General features: G+C 39.5%; 1 protein-coding gene across 1 annotated transcript in view; it reads left to right on the forward strand.

Moving 5' to 3' along the window:
- The window catches only part of LOC127430054 (phosphatidylinositol 3,4,5-trisphosphate 5-phosphatase 2A), a 53,051-nt gene that overhangs the window by 7,887 nt on the left and 23,376 nt on the right, over window positions 1-21,788 (forward strand). The window contains exons 2-18 of the mRNA XM_051679491.1: window positions 7,463-7,526; window positions 9,350-9,491; window positions 9,578-9,674; window positions 11,277-11,423; window positions 11,498-11,588; window positions 11,668-11,757; window positions 12,371-12,469; window positions 12,619-12,769; window positions 13,971-14,077; window positions 14,228-14,330; window positions 14,417-14,613; window positions 16,206-16,323; window positions 17,614-17,710; window positions 17,789-17,927; window positions 18,925-19,024; window positions 21,249-21,337; window positions 21,631-21,712. Coding sequence (XP_051535451.1) covers window positions 7,463-7,526; window positions 9,350-9,491; window positions 9,578-9,674; window positions 11,277-11,423; window positions 11,498-11,588; window positions 11,668-11,757; window positions 12,371-12,469; window positions 12,619-12,769; window positions 13,971-14,077; window positions 14,228-14,330; window positions 14,417-14,613; window positions 16,206-16,323; window positions 17,614-17,710; window positions 17,789-17,927; window positions 18,925-19,024; window positions 21,249-21,337; window positions 21,631-21,712 — 1,913 coding nt within the window. The remainder of the gene's footprint in view (window positions 1-7,462; window positions 7,527-9,349; window positions 9,492-9,577; window positions 9,675-11,276; window positions 11,424-11,497; window positions 11,589-11,667; window positions 11,758-12,370; window positions 12,470-12,618; window positions 12,770-13,970; window positions 14,078-14,227; window positions 14,331-14,416; window positions 14,614-16,205; window positions 16,324-17,613; window positions 17,711-17,788; window positions 17,928-18,924; window positions 19,025-21,248; window positions 21,338-21,630; window positions 21,713-21,788) is intronic.

Raw genomic sequence — 21,788 nt, forward strand, 5'->3', positions numbered from 1 at the left:
AAGAAACAGCATGTATATAATATGTATGTGTACACGCATATGGGATACTGATAATTTACCACCATTGCGAAGAATGGCGACTAGTAATTTATATGAATATGGCACTCATTTATCTTGTAATAAACAATGTAATATAATAGTGAATTTAAATAGAAATGAAATAATCATAAAAAATATGATTTATAGAAGTGGAAATATACATTGCGACACTATTACATATCTTGGATCACTAAAGACCCTATACATTTTTGGTAATCAAACTATTTATTTGCAATTATTATTGTTACGCTATTCAGAACAGAATAGTTCTAAAGAGGTGTGGGCATAACTCCAGAAAATAGAGGAGGTACATGGAATGAGGTCCCGGGTCACTAAAGACCCGAGGAATGCATTAAAGGGTTAAACAGTCAGTTCTGCTGTGATGATGTTCAGGAGCGATGACTATTTCATGACAGAGATCTTGCAGTGTGATGCTGTCGGCTCAGTGATCTGATGTTTATCAATGTCAGCATTCAGGAGATGTTCTGTGTGTGTCAGCAGGAAATTAAGAGACATCACTGATATCATGAGCGATTCAGCAGTGTTGGGTCGTGACCCAAAAATGGGTCTCAGGTCTGTATGGTTTGCAGACAGTAGAAAAAAAACAATGCTTTATACAAATAAAGAAAAAAACAATGCTTTATACAAATAAAGAAAAAAACAATGCTTTATACAAATAAAGAAATGCTACTAACTCTATAATTATGTTAAGTTTTGGTAGTGAAATAAATACACTTATTAACTTTTTAAAAGGAGGAAAAACTCTTACCATATCTTTTGTTATTGATGTTAAAGGATGTGTGCTTGGGGGCCTGGGTAGCTCAGTGGTAAAAGACACTGTCTATCACACCCAGAGTCGTGAGTTTGAATTCAGGATGTGCTGAGTGACTCCAGCCAGGTCTCCAAAGCAACCAAATTGGCCCGGTTGCTAGGGAGGGTAGAGTCACGGGGAGTAACCTCCTCGTGGTCGCTATAATATGGTTCTCGCTTTCGGTGGGGCGTGTGGTGAGTTGAGCGTGGATGCCGCGGTGGATGGATGTGGTGTGAAGCCTCCACGCACTATGTCTCCGTGGCAACGCGCTCAAGCCACATGATAAGATGCGCGGGTTGACGGTCTCAGACGCAGAGGCAACTGAGATTCATCCTCGGCCACCCGGATTGAGGCGAGTCACTACGCCACCACGAGGACTTGGAGCGCATTGGGAATTGGGCATCCCAGTAATTTGGCAAATTAATACTAGAGGTCAACCATTAGTGGATTCTGCCGATACGATAACTAATGTGGTGGAAATGGCCGATAACCGATTAATTGGCTGATAATTTTTACAACTGATTTACAGAAATTATAGAATGTTAAAAAACTTATAAGAGTCCAAAATGCATAAAATCCCAGCAGTTTATTGTGCAACTAAAATCCCAATAATAACCAGAAAAGATCTGGTGCATAACGCGGCACTTTCAAAGGGATAGTTCACCCAAAAATGAAAATTCTCTCATTATTTACTCACCCTCATGATATCTCAGGTGTGTATGACTTTTTCTTCACCAGAACACATTTGAAGAAAAATAGAAAAATATCTCAGCTCAGAAGGTCCTTAAAATGCAAGTGGATGGAGATTTCTCTTTTGAAGCTCCAAAAATCACAGACAGTCATCATAAACGTCATCCAGCGGTTGGATTATAGTTAAAAAGTACATAAATATTGATCTTTTTGCACCAAAAGTGATCGTGTTGCTTTAGAAGACATTAATCTGGGTGGCGGAGGACAAGTCTCAGTTGCCTCCGCTTCTGAGATCGTCAATCCACGCATCTTATCACGTGACTCATCAGGCATGACACCGCGGAGACTCACAGCATGTGGAGGCTCATGCTGCTCTCCGTGATCCACACACAACTTACCACACGCACCACTAAGCGAGAACCACTAATCACGACCACGAGGAGGTTACCTCATGTGACTCTACCCTCCCTAGCAACCGGGCCAATTTGGTTGCTTAGGAGACCTAGCTGGAGCCACTCAGCACATGCTGGATTCGAACTCGTGACTCCAGGGGTGGTAGTCAGCGTCAATACTCGCTGAGATACCCAGGCCCCTGGCCTGTCGTGATTATTAAATAATGTTCTGATCGCGGTTATCTCAAATAACCGCACTTCAAATTCCAATCACATTTTAATGCCCAAATAAGGGAACTTTATGCTAATATATTGTGTGTAATTCGCTTGAACTCCGAGCGTCACTGAGATGCACCGCGGGTGACAATCTGAGCAGTTCCTGTGCGGAAGAGCAGGTGAAATGCTTCTCAAGCGCTCTGATGTGCCCACGGCAGAGGCTCGTGCCAAACCAACTGTGATGGTGAACGCAAAGTGCTCCAGCTTCACTTTAAACGATCGTGTAATTAAAAATATTCCTGGTCATGGTGGTTAATACACGTAGTGACTCTATGCAGACGCACGCTTCTATTTCTATGGAGTGATGAAATGGTGAAACTAAATCATTAAAGGATTTGCTTCATTAGAAATAAGAGCTCGTGGGTTTAATCAAAGAGATTTAAAATAACATGTGAAAGTGAAGAGATTAAGACATATATTTTACAGTTGCATAATATAAAATATCATTACACGGCTCTCTGGAATACTCTATTCTGATTGATCAATGGCGCCATCTAGTGGTCTGCTATTGCTCTGTAACAACCGCACATCCGGGGATTTAGACGGATCAGACCGCTCATCCGGGTTCTGCGAGCCGTCTCTCCTGCTGTTCAGATCACTGTGAGATCTCTACAAGTAAGCTAATCAACTCAAATCAATGTTGCATGTGCATTTATTATTTATTTGGCAAGTAGTCTTATAATAAGTTGAATAATGAGGAGTCAGACGGTCATTTTCACAAAATAAACACCAACCTAACTCAAACCGGAGGTTGATTTCAGCTATTCGGTGATTTGTTTTTCAGTGATTTGAAATTGTATAATTTCAACAAATTAATATTTTATGTCTAAGTATTTATTTATTTGGTTATTAGCTGTGTAATAAGCGAGATAATGTACAATCAGCCGGTTGTTATCACAAAATAAACCCCTTCAGGATGATACAAGAGTCTCCGCTTCACGTCGGGATCCTGATCATCCTATTGGAGTTTATTATGCGATAACAACCGGCTGACTGTCCATTATCCCGTACGTGTTATATAATAAAATATAAATATATACAATATAAAGATATGTACCAATATGAGTTCCAAAAAACAACAGTGTAAATGTAAAATTGACCAAGAGAGATATTTGAAGTATTTAGAAACATTTTGATATTTAAAACATTATTTTTCATATCATTCACATTTTGTTGTTTTTAAAGCCTTTAAAGGAAATCATATATCGCTGTTTTATTATTGTTTATATATTTGAAGATAAATATGTTAAAATGATTTTCTTTAGGTGTATGAAGCACACATGCACCTTCAAAAATATGAAGTTATGTGACAGTTAATCGTGAAATTGTTATAATTGCAATTATTTGTTTGACAATTAATCATCAGCCAAATTTCATAATCGTGACAGCCTTATGCGTTGGGTTGCCACATATTTTCACATGTAAAATCGGAGTCCTGAAGCAAACATGTTCTGCACAACATCCATAGTGTGTGTGTGTGTGTGTGTGTGTGTGTGTGTGTGTGTGTGTGTGTGTGTGTGTGTGTGTGTGTGTGTATGTGTGTGTGTGTCTGAGACGAGACCTTGAATCTTTCCCCAGCTCATCTGAAATTATCCAGGGCGGTGTCGGCAGGCTTTTTCTGTCCGTGGTCAAACACACACAGACACACTTTAGTTCAGTATGAGTTTGGTTTGTTGTCTGTCTGTTCTTCTCTCCGTTTGTCTCTCATGAGGTCGGCGTGTCTATAAAACATGATTTCAGGCGGCTGAGGTCGAGTAGAAAAGCGGTAGTATTGACGTGAGAGACTCCGTCTAGTCATGTGATTCTGAACATCATCTGGTTCTGTAGGTCTCAGCAGGTTTTCAGGATTTTATTATTTGTATTTGAATGTCTGTTTGAGACTGATGTGTTTATACATGTTTTATATATCAGCACTGCATCGGTCATTCAGACGGTCACTTCTACAGCTGACCATCAACACCACTTTCAGCTTTTATCATTGTGTCAGTATTTGATCTTTAGTGCTGGTGTTTGACGGTCGGCAGCTGTAGAAGTGTGCTCGACCAAAATGAGTTTTGCAAAGGCTGAATGACCGATGCAATGCTGATATATGCAATGCAACTTCATAGCAAAATGTGCTTTATTTGGTTTAAGTGAACACTTATTTACACAATATTTACTCAAAAGTCACTGACAACAGGGGAGGGAAAAGTAGTAGTTAATTAAACGCTCACTAACGGTAGATTTTGGAACTGACAGAAGGACAAGGTGTCACTGTTAGTCTGCCATGATGATGCTGATAATCTCAAAATGGCTAGAAATCAACTTATATCGATTAATCATCCTGGCGTCACTATTGATATTTTCTCTTTTATTATAGTGACCTTTAGAAACACACACACACTGATCATTTAGTGCCTGTGGGTTGCTGTTGTCATAGCGACATGGTTCGTGGCACACTGTGTGTGTGTGTGTGTGTGTGTGTGTCACTGGGTCAAATGTAAGACAGGAACACATTGAACAGTTGAAAATAAGAGCCACAAACACACATTTAATAATTTAAAGGCAAAACACAGATGTGAAATACATCACAGCTGCATGATATAATAACACAGACAGGTGTCATACATTATACGTATACATACGTACAGATGGCACATGTGAGTAATTGTGTGTGTGATGGACAGTAAAGATCTTGTGTAAACACGCTGTTATTTTCACTTTCCTATTCCACACTGTCACTTCCTGCTTAGACAGACAGACAGAATGACAGAATGATCAATCAATGGTATGTAGAGGTGCACCAATGTGTCAAACTTCGGTTTTTGGTGATGTAAACAAACATCTACACTATCGGACATAAATCAATTGTTTAAAAACAGACGATGATCAGGGACGATTATTTCTTTTCAAAAAGGGGGTGGAAAAATGTATCGGACCATTAGCCTAACACTAATGCTGTGTGTAAACGAAAACTTGTGAAAGTTTCTCCTGTGTGGAATTACAATGACGGCAACATTGTGATTTGTATGAATTTCACGAGGTGGATCTACTGTTACTCTGAAACATGGAAGACATGTAGAGACCCAGAGAATAAAGTCATTATTTAAATTTCTTTCAAAGTTGTTTAATTGATTATCAGTGATTTGAAACAAGCTAGCATAAAAAGGCAGAACCAAATAAATGTTTTAAATAATCAGATATTGGTATTAGCAGCACACAAATTTAGTATCAGAGTATCACTAATCGATTGTTTATCATGTTTTCACAAACACACATAAACAGTTTTAACCCTTGTGTTGTGTTCGTTTTGTGCTAACACGTTTTGTATTCCCGGTCAAAAATGACCGGCCCACTAAGATTGTTTATAAATGTCTCATATTGCATATATTGTCACAAGATATTGCATTAGATCTTTTTATCAACTTCTTTTTTTAGTAATTATGAACACATTTAATAGATATGTTATATATAATTATTATTTATTTTTTATTTTTTTATCGATAGAAGGATTCATTAAACTGAGCTTATACTGGGCCAGTGGGGGGCACTCCCTGCGGAAATAAATAAATAATTACATCATAAATAACCACTTGCTTGATCTGAACAAAATAGGTGTCAGCTTAGAATCTGAACAATGCATAAAGCTGATCATAACCATTCTTTAATAATGCTTTTTAATTTGCTGACAAATTAGAACTGTTTCGTTCTCATAGTTTGCACATTTGTTATCACAACAGTTATATTCTGAGTTGGTCAAAGCATAAAAAAGATGAGATAGCCATGTGTTAGATATCGTTGGAAAGGTTTTTTTGTCACGTTTTTCCTTATTACTTCCTGAAACATACATATAACATAGACAATGACATATCGTAACTTACAGCAGACTATCCCGATTCAAACGAGTCCAAACACAACATAATATGATCAGTATAGCTTGAAATATTCCTCAAAGAGTGTACATGGAAAGATGATGCACAAGAGAGCGCTCAAGTCAACACGATTGTGTGTGCGGTGTTTCCCATTAATTACCCGGCCCACATCTCTCACTCCCAGTCAGCATCTGCGGAGCAAGTTCAACACAGGTAACCACTTCTGCTTCAATTCTTTGATGGCACAAATGTATGCTCTAGTGTAGTCGATTTTGTGTTTTTACCATTTGTGAACTGCGTTAAACTCTGTGATGTTTAACATGCTTTGTGGGTGTGACTTTGCCGTGTCATCACCATTCATATCTATACAACCAATGTGTTATGATTAAATTACGACTGACTGGGTTGGCACAGCCATTGACCAGGAAAATAAAAAAATGGCACTCCATGTCAGAAAGGTTGCTGACCCCTGGTCTAATCCATTCATATCCAATGGGCGGTCATTTTTGACCGGGAACACAAGTGTAACAAAAATAAGTAAAACCAATAAAATTTAAAGAAAATGGTCCACTATTTATTTATTTATTTATTTATTTTTGTGTGTGTTTTCAGATACCACATGTAAACAAAGTCAAGGAAATATATATATATATATTTGTAAGAAAAATTTATCTGGGTCTTGTTCCTGAACGGTGTCATGTTTAGAAGGTCACAAACACACATAGTTTGTTTATCAAATGATGCGGGCTTCTGAACTCCGTTTGAGAAAAGAAATGGACTCACACACTCTCACTCATGGATTTGTTAGTCAAAACACTATGAGCATTTGTTTGTGTGTGTGTGTGTGTGTGTGTGTGTGTGTGTGTGTGTGTGTGTGCACCTCAAAACCCTCATCATGTACATTCTGCATGTTTGACTGACATAGACAGGTTTTTAACACACACACATTCAGTGTGACACTCATGATTTGTTTCACTCTGCAGACAAAGGGAAAATGTGAGCCTCAGTCTGTAAATCAGAGGAGCTTGAGTTTCTGTGTGTGTGTAAATGCTTTTAAATGTGCAGTCTGAGAAAATGCCATGGTTGAACCAGTGACCTGCTTTCAATTCTTCCACATGACAAACCTTCTCTCTCTCTCTCTCTCTCTCTCTCTCTCTCTCTCTCTCTGTTCTATTCGAAATCTTCATTGTGCTGGACTGAACAATATTGCCAAAGATAAGAATGCATGTAAACACAGAATAACAGATGAACATATGTATAAAACATATTCGGTTAAAGAAAACTGATTTAAAGAACATCTGAAGATACCAGCGTTTGACTTGATATACAGTATGTCTGCATATATATACACAAACACTGAAGCCTCTAGCTAACCCTAATTCTGTCTGTCTGTCTGTCTGTAGGTTTCAGAAACACGTCCACACATACAGGATTCTACCTGATGAGGAGAACTTCCTGGCAGTGCAGGTATGTGTGTGTGTGTGTGTGAGAGTGCGCGTGTGTGCGAGTGTGCGTGTACAGGTTTTGCTATACTTGTGAGTGCCACATTTTTGAAAATGTCCTCACAAGTATAGTAAAACTGCTAGAAAACCCATTTCTGAGGATATATTAGCTGGTCCTCACAAGTACAAAAGGCTCATAAATCAGCTAAATTATGTTTCTCTTTAAATCTAATGAAGTGCACAGGTTTCTGTGAGGGTTAGGTTTAGGTGTAGGGTTAGGGATAGGGGATAGAATATATCTTTAGCCTGCTATAAAATCAATGAAAGTCTATGAGATGTCCTCACAAGTATATCAAAACAAACGTGTGTGTGTGTGTGTGTGTAAGTGAATCAGATGAAACCTACTTTTGGTGACATTTGAGGACATCCTCAGTTTAATTCTGATAATGCAGTTTCTTTTAGGGTTCGAGTTAGTCTCTGTTAATTTATAATTAACTTTATATGAAAACAACTCTACGACTGTTTGCATTTGTGAGTGTGTGAGTGAGTGAGTGAGTGAGTGTGTGAGTGAGTGTGTGAGTGAGTGAGTGAGTGTGTGTGTGTGTGGGCAGGTTTAAGTGGTTTACGAGGACTATTTTTTTTTAGGTTATAAACTGGTAATTACAAGGGTATTATGCTATAAATGTGGTTTATGAGGACATTTCTAGTGTCCCCATAATTTAAATTGCTTAAAAAAACATACTAAATGATGTTTTATTGAAAATGTAAAAATGCAGAAAGTTTTTTGTGAGGGTTAGGTTTAGGGGTAGGGTTAGGGTTAGGGATAGAATCTATAGTTCATACAGTATAAAAATCATTATGTCTATGGAGAGTCCTCATAATGATAGCTGCACCAACATGTGTGTGTGTGTGTGTGTGTGTGAGGGTTAGGTTTAGGGGTAGGGTTAGGGGATAGAATCTATAGTTTGTACAGTATAAAAATCATTATGTCTATGGAGAGTCCTCATAATGATAGCTGCACCAACATGTGTGTGTGAATAAGTGAGAGTGTGTATATGTGTGTAACCAGCTGTTTAACTGTGACTTGGCACAAAGAGTCTCCTATGTTCCTGTTACACACATCACTCACACACACACACACACACACTCACTCACTCACTCACTCACATCACTCACTCACTCACATACACACACTCACTCACTCACATACACACACTCACTCACTCACTCACTCACTCTCACACACACACACACACACACACACTCACTCACTCACTCACATACACACTCACTCACTCACACACATACACACACACACTCACACTCACTCACACACACACTACACACATGTTTGTTTTGATATACTTGTGAGGACATCTCATAGACTTTCATTGATTTTATAGCAGGCTAAAGATATATTCTATCCCCTATCCCTAACCCTACACCTAAACCTAACCCTCACAGAAACCTGTGCACTTCATTAGATTTAAAGAGAAACATAATTTAGCTGATTTATGAGCCTTTTTTACTTGTGAGGACCAGCTAAAATATCCTCAGAAATGGGTTTTCTAGCAGTTTTACTATACTTGTGAGGACATTTTAAAAAATTGGGCCCTCACAAGTATAGCAAAACCTGTACACACACACACACTCATACACACACACACACTCATATACACACATCTCTGGGTTACAGAAGCATTTTATTTCCATTTATCTTTTTTATGGGCTTTTCAGAGAATTCTTGAATAAAGAGTTTTATAAAGTTTTGAATCTAACTAACAGTGTGTTCTAATATAAATTATGTGTGTGTGTGTGTGTGTGTGTGTGTGTGTGTGTGTGTTTCAGACATCACAGGGCGTTCAGCCAAAACGCTTTAAGACTCTTCCTGAGTTGATTCAGTTGTATCTTCAGCCGAGTCAAGGGCTGGTGACCACACTGCTGTTTCCAGTGGAGAGAGAAGAAACCACAGAGGAAAAAGATTACTCTGGTACACACACACACTCACACACACACACACACACACTCGTACAGAAACAGCACATGCTTACTGACTCTCTCTGTGTGTGTGTTCAGATGGTGAGGATGAAAAGCCACCCCTCCCTCCACGTACTGCCTCTACTAGCAGCCCTGCAGGCTCCGCCCTCACTACTCCAGACACGCCCCCTGAGAAGTAAGCCCCTCCCTTTAAAGTCAACATAAAATCCCGATGCTTGCGCTCCAGAGATGCAGAGCAGATAATTGGCGCGAGTAGTTTGCTAGTGTGAAAACCAGGCTTTAATCGCACTGTGGAAATATTGCCCTGCAGTTGAGAAGCACATTTAGCGCGGATGAAGTGCCGTACTCAAAATTATTAGTAAATTTGCCATGAAGGTTTGAAATTTCGCTTGGGCGGCAGCTGAAAATTTTTCAAAAAGGGGGAACCATGACCTCTCTTCTGACCGTGACACTATCCAAACAGACCAAACAGCAAGCGTTACGTCACGTGAAGAATATTAATGAACCATGTGGCTTTTCTCTGCTGTTTGTGTGTGTGCGTGTGTATACGTGCGAGAGAGATCTGTGAGAACAGGCACGTTTCAATGGAGAAATAAAGCAAAAGCAATTAATGACTGATAAAAATAACCATGACGGAAACTTTGCATCTCGTATCCATCCGAGTGACGGATAATTTGTGTTTGGAGTGCAACCTCTAACTGGCGACGCTCCAAAATTCTCTAAAATTTGTAATGGTTGACACATTTGTACAGGCATATCATTTTAACCGTTATATCATTGTTTGAGCTTAATCCTGGAACACCGAACAAACATAGTGACCAATAAGGGGACAGCTTGCTCACATGTGACTTTTACTGACATAGTTTTGGTCCGTTTGGAAATGTCGCCTTGTGAAAGCGAACCGAACCAAGAAGAAAATGCAACATTGTAACAGTTTCACTCTCACGTTAACATTGGCTATTGGAAAAGTGGAACCGGTGTTTTCTGAAATTGCGCCTTTTATGTACATTTGGAAAGTGCACAACATATAATCCAGTGGCGTATATCAGACATTTTTCCCAGAACGTTCTCGCAACTTGGTAGCAACTCTTCCACGACCCGGTACTGGGTTGCGACCCGGGGGTTGAGGACCTCTGCTTTAGACGATCCAATCAATTCCCGATGGATGAAATCAAGTCATGTTCTACTTTTTTCTCATTGAATATCTTGTTTCAGAAGCCTTGTATGAGGAACAGACATAAACAGAAATGTAACTAATTATTTGCTGAAAATCTTCCCATTAATTAGTTAACATTAATTATAATTGCAACGTTTGTTTAATTGTTTGCAACTCTAAGGAAACTACACATAACAGTAGCTGATACTCTGAACTGTATCACAGCAAAACATAATCGCATATCGAATGTCACAGCTTGCTAAAGTCAATAAAAATGTACCCTAAAGAAAAGTGTTATGCTTAAACATTTTCCCATTAACTGCCATTGTTGGCTAAAGTTGCACAAAATTCACAAAAAAAGGTTAACCTAAAATAATTGCATCATTTGATGACATCTAAATGAACTGTTTTCAATAAAGTCAAAATCACTCAATCATCCTGTATGCATTAGGTTACACCAACAACTTTATCTTAATCAGAAACACTTTCAAGGAGGAAAAAAGAAGATGCATCATCATTGCCAGTGCTTGGATTTATAGTTATGAATCAGTGTGTGGTATTAATATTCATGGATGAGTGTGTGTGAGCGCTGCAGTCGTCTCTTGTCTCGTGTCTCTGCAGTGTAACGGCGTCCAACGGTTTGAGCACCATCTCTCACGAGTATCTCAAGGGCAGTTACGCTCTCGACCTGGAGGCCGTGAAACAGGGCGCACACAACCTGCCACACCTCAACAAAACACTGGTGGCGTCCTGCAAACGACTGCATGGGTACACACAACAAACAAACAAACATATATATGTAAACACATGCACACAGCTAAATTAGTCCTCTGTGTCTGTAGAGAGGTGGATAAGGTTTTGTGCGGTCTGGAGATCTTGTCGAAGGTTTTCGATCAGCAGAGCGCCTCCATGGTGTCCAGAATGATCCAACAGGTATGACGTGATTTTCTGTCTGCTGTTTATTTAGTGATTTCTGGATTTTTGTGCCAGTTCTGTCTCTGTCTGTCTGTAGTCGATGTCTCAGGGTGGAGATCAGGAGTTGGAGCATCTGGTCACTAAACTGGCCATCCTCAAAGATCTGCTGTCATCTATAGAGAAGAAGGTGAACACACACACAAACACACACACACGCACACTGCCAAAAAAACTAATGAAACTGACCACACACACATCCAACCTGTCAAGTTGATAGGCTCGGGGAGTACGGGAAGCTTTTGGATGTATGTTCTGCACACTGATTATTAATGAATAAACTCTTGGGGGTCTGGGTATCTCAGCGAGTATTGATGCTGACTATCACCCCTGGAGTCACGAGTTCGAATCCAGGGTGTGCTGAGTGACTCCACCCAGGTCTCCTAAGCAACCAAATTGGCCCGTTTGCGAGGGTTGAGTCACATGGGGTAACCTCCTCGTAGTCGCTATAATGTGGTTCTTGCTCTCGGTGGGGCGCGTGGTGAGTTGAGCGTGGATGCCGCGGAGAGTAGTGTGAAGCCTCCACACGCGCCACGTCTCCACAGTAACGCGCTCAACAAGTCACGTGATAAGATGCGCGGATTGACGGTCTCGGACGCGGAGGCAACTGAGATTCGTCCTCCGCCACCCGGATTGAGGCGAGTCACTACGCCACCACGAGGACTTAGAGCACATTGGGAATTGGGCATTCCATATTGGGGAGAAAAATAAATAAATAAATAAATAAATAAACTCTGTTTCAGGCTCTGAAGGCGTTACAGGATATGAGCTCCACTGCTCCGCCCATCTCACCTCTGCTGACCATCAGACACAACAAAACTATTCCTGTACAAACCTTTGAGGTACACACACACAAACATACATCATTGTTATGATTCGTTTAAACCACAGATTTAAAGGCATTATAATGATTTCTGTGCAGGTAGGTCACGCTCTTATTTGGTTTGTGTGTTTATATATATGTGTGTTTGTGTGTGTATTCTCATGTTAGGTAAAGCTGGACGTGTATTTGGCCGATTTGACAAAGATCGGGAAGAGTCAGAAATATTCACTCAGTGTGGACGTGGAAGGCGGGAAACTGGTGGTGATGAAGAAAATGAAAGACGCACAAGAAGACTGGAACACATTCACCCACGACAAGAGTGAGTTACTGACACACTAAAACGTACTTGCTGAACTACTTTGTTGGTGCAGATTAATTTAACATGATTTGGGTGATTCTCACAAAAACTGTCAAGAACATGTCCAGGTCATATTTAACCCCAAATCAATACAAAAAATATGAAATTATACTTTATATAAAGAAAATTAAGCCTATATTTTAGACCATTGTGACATTTTTATTTTTAGCACATTTTACCCTCTTATTATTATAACCATAACATGTCTAAACGTTTGACTTTTCTCGTTGTTTTCAATGATAATTCTTGTTACCGTAAAGGGATTTTTACACCGGAGGGGTTGTACTTAATTTTTTTTAATAGAATAGTAACGGTTGACTCTAGTCAGGTCTCCTAAGCAACCAAATTGGCCCGGTTGCTAGGGAGGGTAGAGTCACATGGGGTAACCTCCTCGTGGTCGCTATAATGTGGTTCGTTCTCGGTGGGGCGCGTGGTAAGTTGAGCGCGGATGCCGCGGTGGATGGCGTGAAGCCTCCACACGCGCTATGTCAACGCGTTCAACAAGCCACGTGATAAGATGCGCGGGTTGACGTTCTCAGACGCGGAGGCAACTGGGATTCATCCTCTGCCACCCAGATTGAGGCGAATCACTACACGACCACGAGGACTTAAAAGCGCACTGGGAATTGAGCATTCAAAATTGGGTGAAAAAGTGGAAAAAATCCCCCCCCCCCCCCCAAAATGAAAGGCAATACCAAGGGAGTACTTTATATACTTTATAATGTATAAATACTTTACCATTTGAATAATATATCTTTTTTTTTTTCACATTGATGAAATGAGAATTTAGGGGGAAATGTGTGTAACTGTTATAAAAAATAATGTCAGAATGTAAGACAATCTTAATGGTCCAAAAACAGGCTTCATTTTCTATATGCCAAAAATAATTTCTTAAGTTTTTTGACAGGTTTCATGAGAATCTCCCATTTCACTTTTGAAATAAGAGTTCAATTTACTATAAAAACACCATAGCTTTCAGTCCTTCACTGAAATTAAACTGCAAAAATGGCTCTCTCCGAAATCTGCATGATTATGACATCACAGCCATGAACTCTTTAACATATGGCCACCAATATTTACACATTTAACTCATTGTATGTGTGTGTGTGTGTGTGTGTGTGTGTGTGTGTGTGTGTGTGTGTGTGTGTGTGTGTGTGTGTAGTACGGCAGCTCATTAAGTCTCAGCGTGTGCAGAATAAACTTGGAATCGTCTTTGAGAAGGAAAAAGACAAAAGTCAGCGGAAAGATTTCATCTTTGCCAGTGCTAAAGTGAGTCACTTTGTTTTCTGTATGTGCACAAATAGACATCCACACACTCTCTCTGTGATGTTCTGTAAATCAGCACAACACATACGACACAGTCTCATCTTCATATTCTTCATATTCTTGTTGAATTGATCAGTGTTTGTCGTCCTGTAGAAAAGGGAAGCGTTCTGTCAACTGCTGCAACTCATGAAAAACAAACATTCCAACCAGGACGAGCCGGATATGATTTCAGTCTTTATTGGGACATGGAACATGGGTAAGATCCCCAACATCACTCACACACACTAATCATTTATTGATTATCTTTGTGCAATTGATAGCACTTTCTCTTCCTATCTGCAGGTGGCGTTCCCGCTCCAAAATCGATGGGATCGTGGATTTTATCTCGTGGTTTGGGGAAAACCCTGGATGAGATGGCAGTTTCAATACCTCACGACATCTACGTCTTCGGTACGCAGGAGAATTCGGTGTTTGATAAAGATTGGGTGGAGACGCTCCGCTGTACCCTCAAAGAGTACACAGAGATCGACTATAAACCGGTGAGAGAGGGAATGATTGACACTGGGACATCAGTACAGGGGCGTTCACACTAGAGATGTTGAACTTAATCCAAGTGAGAAAACAGTCTAAATTAGAGGTCAACTGATTAATCGGCACAGATAAAAATCAACAGTGTTAACGAGCAATTGCTTTTTGCCCTGTGGATGCAGAGCTGGAGGTGAAATGTGGGGGGGGGGGTTTATTGCATCTCTATCTGTCCTAATTGACAATATTATGAGTCTTTCCTTACTATGATAGGCACAGACATTAGACCAAATTAACTAAATCCTAGATGCAGTTTATTGTGCAACCAAAATCCCAATAATAACCAGGAATGCAAAATGCAGATTTAGTGAATAATGCAGGCCTTTTAACAATAAACAAGGCCAGAATACACCTCGGGACTTTTATTTTGAAATTATTGGCTCTGTTAAAATGCTCTATATTTAAATTCACCAGATGAATGGCCATGTATATTTCACCAGATGAGGTTTTATGTTATTATTCACAAGTTGGAGACATGATGTGTGCTGACGGCACGTATCTATAGTTGCATATTTCTTTGCATTATTTTACATTATTTAATTTCACCTATTTAGGGCTGCAGTTCTGCTGTAGAATTAAGTCGTTTCAGTTGTAGAATCCTCCAGCGCCAGCCATTAACCAAAGCGGAATAATAATAATAATTTAAAAAAAACCTTGCCGATAACCAATAGTTCCAAAATGCAACTATCGGCACTGATTAATCGGTAAAACCAATATATCGGTCTACCTCTACTGTATAGTGCTTATATTGCAATACATTGTAGATGATTGTAATAGTGATTTTTGTTTCCCTTACTTGTTTGTGTGAGTTGAGAGCAAAAGCATTTAAAAATAAGAGTACCTGGTGTATTTTGGGCTTATTTATATCTAATTTCCTGCGGTATGCAACAAATCTTGTGTTTTTCTGGTTATTATTGGGATTTTGGTGTTATTTTATTCATTTTGGACTTTTGTTGCCTCTTTGTCTGTGCCCATCATAGTTAGGAAAGACTAAGACTATTCTTAACACATTAAATAAATAGATTTTTAATCGATTAATCGGGCGATTAATCGGTTATCTGCTTCTGTCGGCTTCCAATATTGGTCAACCTCTAGTGAAAATGTCTAAATGAAGACAGAAGTGACTCTACCTCATATCTGTCAGAATAGAGAGACAGATTTTTGTAAGAATAATACATTAATCCTCAAGATATTATTCAACACTTAAATGAGTTGGAATATGTAATTAGCTGCAGAGGATGTATTTTTAAAATACACCAAGAGAGGGTCTGATCATGGGTTTGTGGTAACGTGGGTTTGACAGATCGGAGCTGATGTGTGAAACCAGCCGTGTTTGTGTGTGTTTAATGACTCTACAACTGTTATGTCTGTGTCTTTTTTTAGACTCTAATTTAACTATATTTTTATAGTCGTCTGTGTTTCTCATACAGCGGTTAAACTTTCCACACAAATTTCAGAACTGAAAGTGAGGAGGAGGAAAAAGATGAAAATATAAATGCTTGTAAACTTCTTTTATATTCTTTCTCTCTCTCTCTCTGAGTTGTAGATAGCCGTACAGACGCTGTGGAACATTAAGATTGTGGTGTTGGTGAAGGCAGAACACGAGAACCGCATCAGTCACGTGGGAATGTCCAGCGTCAAAACAGGAATCGCCAATACACTCGGTCAGAACACGCACATGCATGATCATTTAAAGATTAATTCAGCTATAAATGACAAGTCTGTCATCATTTCCTCACCCTCATGTTGTTCCAAACCTTTTTGACTTCCTTCTGTTAAGGAGAAATCTTCATGCTGCACTTTTCTGTACAGTGAAATCATGTAGTGACCATTGACTGTCAAGATCCCAAAAAAACAAAAACAACAACAAATGCACCACAGAAATATCAAATAAATAGTCAATGACATGTGCACTATATTCCAAATCTTTTGAAGCCATTTAATATTTTTGCGTGACCGATAAACCCAAATTTAAGTCATTATTCACTGGAAATCCTCTCTGTGAGGGTTTGGCATCATTGACATCAAACTTGTATTCAAATGCATATTCACATTCACTTGGAAAATAAGAGAATGTGTTTTAAGAGCTGTGGACGAGAGAGAAACTAATTCGTATACATAATCTAGATACATTTTTTGAAGAAAATGTGTTTCACTTTTATTGGCAAAACCACAATGCCCTACCAAGGGCCTCAGTAGACTGCCCCAAGTCAAAAGAGCCCACCCCCATATTTCTACGATGTTCTAGTGCAGAGATATGGGTGTTTATATACAGTTGCTAAGGTGCGCTGGATGGTTGCTAGGGTGATACCTAAAGTCTGTTTGTCAGCCCGAGTCCATAGAACCCACCCCCATGTCTCCCCAGTGTCCTGATGCAGAGATATGGGTGTTGCTATTTGGTTACTAGGGTGTTCTGAATGGTTGCTAGGGTTCTGAATGGTTGCCAGGGTAATTCTAAATGGCCACTTGATCGCTCAAGTGACACGAGCCCACCACCATGTCTCTGTGACATTCTGATTCGGAGATCCTTTAGATTTTCTGTGAATGTTAGGCTAAGGTAAGGGTTAGGTTAGCAACAAGTCTGTAGGTTTTTTTCACGTTTTTTTTGCCGGTTAGGCAAACATCCTATGCCCGATGGCTTATAAAAATCATAACACATGTCTCCTTAATAAGCCGGTTGATTTGACGCCTCATCTATGGGTGTACGACAAAAGGTGCAGGAAAAGTTAGACGCCGAACTTTGAAGAATTGGCTTACGGATTATGCAGAATCCCTAAACAACGCTCAGAGAAACTCTAAAGCAAGCGCTAGCAATTACATGTGTTATAACATGTTTTGTAACAACATTCCAAACCAACTTTCCAACTTTTGTTTCTTAAACTCTCTTCATGTTTAGAGGAGATTGTTTGCTTACTTATGTTTACTTTATTCACTGTTTGTCATCTGTTTCCAAGGAAACAAAGGGGCAGTGGGCGTGTCTTTCATGTTTAATGGAACATCATTCGGCTTCGTTAACTGTCACCTGACGTCCGGCAATGAAAAAATCCACAGGTGCGATTCAGAACTAATAAACACCATAAATAAAATTTTTTGCAAGACATGTTTTAATTGGCCTTTGACCCCTGGCAGACGGAACCAGAATTATCTAGACATCCTGCGTCAGCTGTCATTGGGGGATAAGCAGCTAAACTCCTTTGACATTTCACTGCGATTCACACACCTGTTCTGGTTCGGTGATCTGAACTACCGTCTGGACATGGACATACAGGTAAAACCGATAACAGCTGAACTGCAATTGAATTAAACATGCAACATGCAACATTGACCTGGGTAGCTCAGTGGTAAAGACGCTGGCTACCACACCTGGAGTTCGCTAGTTTGAATCCCAGGGTGTGCTGAGTGACTCCAGCCAGGTCTCCTAAGCAACCAGATTAGCCCGGTTGCTAGGGAGGGTAGAGTCACACGGGGTAACCTCCTCGTGATCGCTGTACTGTAGTAATGCGTGCAACATGATAAAGGCAAAAGATTTAGGCAGTTCATATTCTCAAATCTTTAGTAAAAATTAAAATGAGAAAAGAAACGCTTCAGTAGATGCTTCTGCGTTAACTTGGTGTTGCACAGTAGCCTATACCGGTGCCATACTACTACCACTGACTCTTTGTAATATATGATATACACTGATATATCTTTGTAAATGCCTTAATGTAGAGCATTGTTACGGAGCCAAGTCACTGTCATTTCAAAATAAAAGTCCCCTGAGTGTTTTGGGGCCTCTGAGGGCCGTTTGAACGCGTTGTCTTTTTCTTTGCATGCGCTAGACGGAGTCTTTTACTGTTGCGTCTCACCGTTTTTAGCGTCTCGTGCAATGCAATTGCAAAACAATGCATTTTAAGACGCTGTGTCAATTTAAAAGGAAATTCAACCTTTAAAACACGTCTCGAGACACCCGCGTACTGTCTTATTTGTTGCACTGCTTCTGTTTTAGCCCAAGAATGTAAGTCGTCATCAGTTCTTGGCACACATCCAGAATTCAAATGCTCATTTTAGCATTTGAATGTGCATTGCTATCTTAAATTCGATGAATATTCAAATTTCACATTTTTATTTGACATCCTTATGCTGTTATTCCATTCCAAACACAGCCTGAGAGTTCACTGGAGTAAACTTCACATGTGTGTTTGTCTGTGATTGTGTGTTGTTTTATGAACACATGAGTGTTTATTTCTCTCTCTCTTACACACACACACACACACACACACACACAGGAAATCCTGAACTACATCAACAGGAAGGAGTTTGAACCGTTGTTGAAGGTGGACCAGCTAAATCTGGAGAGAGAGAAGAACAAGGTCTTCCTGCGATTCGGTGCGTCTTACTCTCTCTTTTCTTGTGCTCAAACACAGATTCATTCCATTCAAAATTATCACCTTAATTTAACCTGTATATGTACATGCATGCAGATTGTGTGTTTACACATGCATATAGCTTGTGTGTTATGGTGTGCAATTGTGCTGTTATACTGAATATGAGCACGACTGTGATTGTGCATATTTGGTGGGTGTTTCTTCAACTTCAGGCTCTTTTATCACTGTGGACTATTAGAAAGTAAAGTCTCGTTAAAACATTTTTCACACTCTTACTAGTTGAGTGTGTAATTTAAGTCTTTCAAGTCATGAAAATTCATTCTGGATTGTGTTTAATAGAATTCTGTGTATAGTGTGTGTGTGTGTGTGTGTATGTGTGTGTGTATATATATATATATATATATATATATATATATATATATACAGGTGCTGGTCATATAATTAGAATATCATCAAAAAGTTGATTTATTTCACTAATTCCATTCAAAAAGTGAAACTTGTATATTATATTCATTCATTACACACAGACTGATATATTTCAAATGTTTATTTCTTTTAATTTTGATGATTATAACTGACAACTAAGGAAAATCCCAAATTCAGTATCTCAGAAAATTAGAATATTGTGAAAAGGTTCAATATTGAAGACACCTGGTGCCACACTCTAATCAGCTAATTAACTCAAAACACCTGCAAAGGCCTTTAAATGGTCTCTCAGTCTAGTTCTGTACGCTACACAATCATGGGGAAGACTGCTGACTTGACAGTTGTCCAAAAGACGACCATTGACACGTTGCACAAGGAGGGCAAGACACAAAAGGTCATTGCAAAAGAGGCTGGCTGTTCACAGAGCTCTGTGTCCAAGCACATTAATAGAGAGGCGAAGGGAAGGAAAAGATGTGGTAGAAAAAAGTGTACAAGCAATAGTGATAACCGCACCCTGGAGAGGATTGTGAAACAAAACCCATTCAAAAATGTGGGGGAGATTCACAAAGAGTGGACTGCAGCTGGAGTCAGTGCTTCAAGAACCACTACGCACAGACGTATGCAAGACATGGGTTTCAGCGTCTCGCCTGGGCTAAAGACAAAAAGGACTGGACTGCTGCTGAGTGGTCCAAAGTTATGTTCTCTGATGAAAGTAAATTTTGCATTTCCTTTGGAAATCAGGGTCCCAGAGTCTGGAGGAAGAGAGGAGAGGCACACAATCCACGTTGCTTGAGGTCCAGTGTTAAGTTTCCACAGTCAGTGATGGTTTGGGGTGCCATGTCATCTGCTGGTGTTGGTCCACTGTGTTTTCTGAGGTCCAAGGTCAACGCAGCCGTATACCAGGAAGTTTTAGAGCACTTCATGCTTCCTGCTGCTGACCAACTTTATGGAGATGCAGATTTCATTTTCCAACAGGACTTGGCACCTGCACACAGTGCCAAAGCAACCAGTATCTGGTTTAAGGACCATGGTATCCCTGTTCTTAATTGGCCAGCAAACTCGCCTGACCTTAACCCCATAGAAAATCTATGGGGTATTGTGAAGAGGAAGATGCGACATGCCAGACCCAACAATGCAGAAGAGCTGAAGGCCACTATCAGAGCAACCTGGGCTCTCATAACTCCTGAGCAGTGCCACAGACTGCTCGACTCCATGCCACGCCGCATTGCTGCAGTAATTCAGGCAAAAGGAGCCCCAACTAAGTATTGAGTGCTGTGCATGCTCATACTTTTCATGTTCATACTTTTCAGTTGGCCAAGATTTCTAAAAATCCTTTCTTTGTATTGGTCTTAAGTAATATTCTAATTTTCTGAGATACTGAATTTGGGATTTTCCTTAGTTGTCAGTTATAATCATCAAAATTAAAAGAAATAAACATTTGGAATATATCAGTCTGTGTGTAATGAATGAATATAATATACAAGTTTCACTTTTTGAATGGAATTATTGAAATAAATCAACTTTTTGATGATATTCTAATTATATGACCAGCACCTGTGTGTGTATATATATATATATATATATATATATATATATATATATATATATATATATATATACACACACACACTGTACGTACAGTATATACTGATCTATATGCATGTTTTTGTTTTATAATCCTCTTAACATGTTAATATGAGTTTGTTCTAGATTATTTAAAAATTAGTTGTCTTTAAGATTTATGTCTTTTGGCTCAACAACACTTCCTGTCCCTGTCGCATCATTTGTTGTTTGTCCAGCGGAGGAGGAGATCACTTACCCCCCCACATATCGCTACGAGCGCGGGTCACGTGACACATACGTGTGGCAGAAACAGAAAGCTACGGGGGTATGTCACCACATGCATTTGTTTATTTGCTCAATTGATCGGGATTTACATCTCTAAAACTGACACAAGAGGACACATTTACATATTGATTTATGAATATCTTCTATAAATGTTTGTATTTATCAGTAAGTATACTTTTATGCACATAAAGAACATATCCGTTCATGACATGTTTACAGTCTTAAATTTCCCTGAAAATGGCACCCACCTCCTACCTTTTGACCTTTGCCTGAGGAAGTGATTTATCCTGATGGCATTCCTTATATTCCCTCTGCTTCTCTCTCGTCTCGTAGATGCGGACGAACGTTCCTTCATGGTGTGACAGAATTCTCTGGAAATCTTATCCTGAGACCCACATAGTCTGCAACTCTTATGGTATGCAGTCGCCACGGCGACCAGTACAGATCGCACATCTACATAGGGCAATTGATCATAAACAGTATGACTATTC

The sequence above is a fragment of the Myxocyprinus asiaticus genome, chromosome 39 (genome assembly GCF_019703515.2).
Source record: "Myxocyprinus asiaticus isolate MX2 ecotype Aquarium Trade chromosome 39, UBuf_Myxa_2, whole genome shotgun sequence".
NCBI lineage: Eukaryota > Metazoa > Chordata > Actinopteri > Cypriniformes > Catostomidae > Myxocyprinus > Myxocyprinus asiaticus.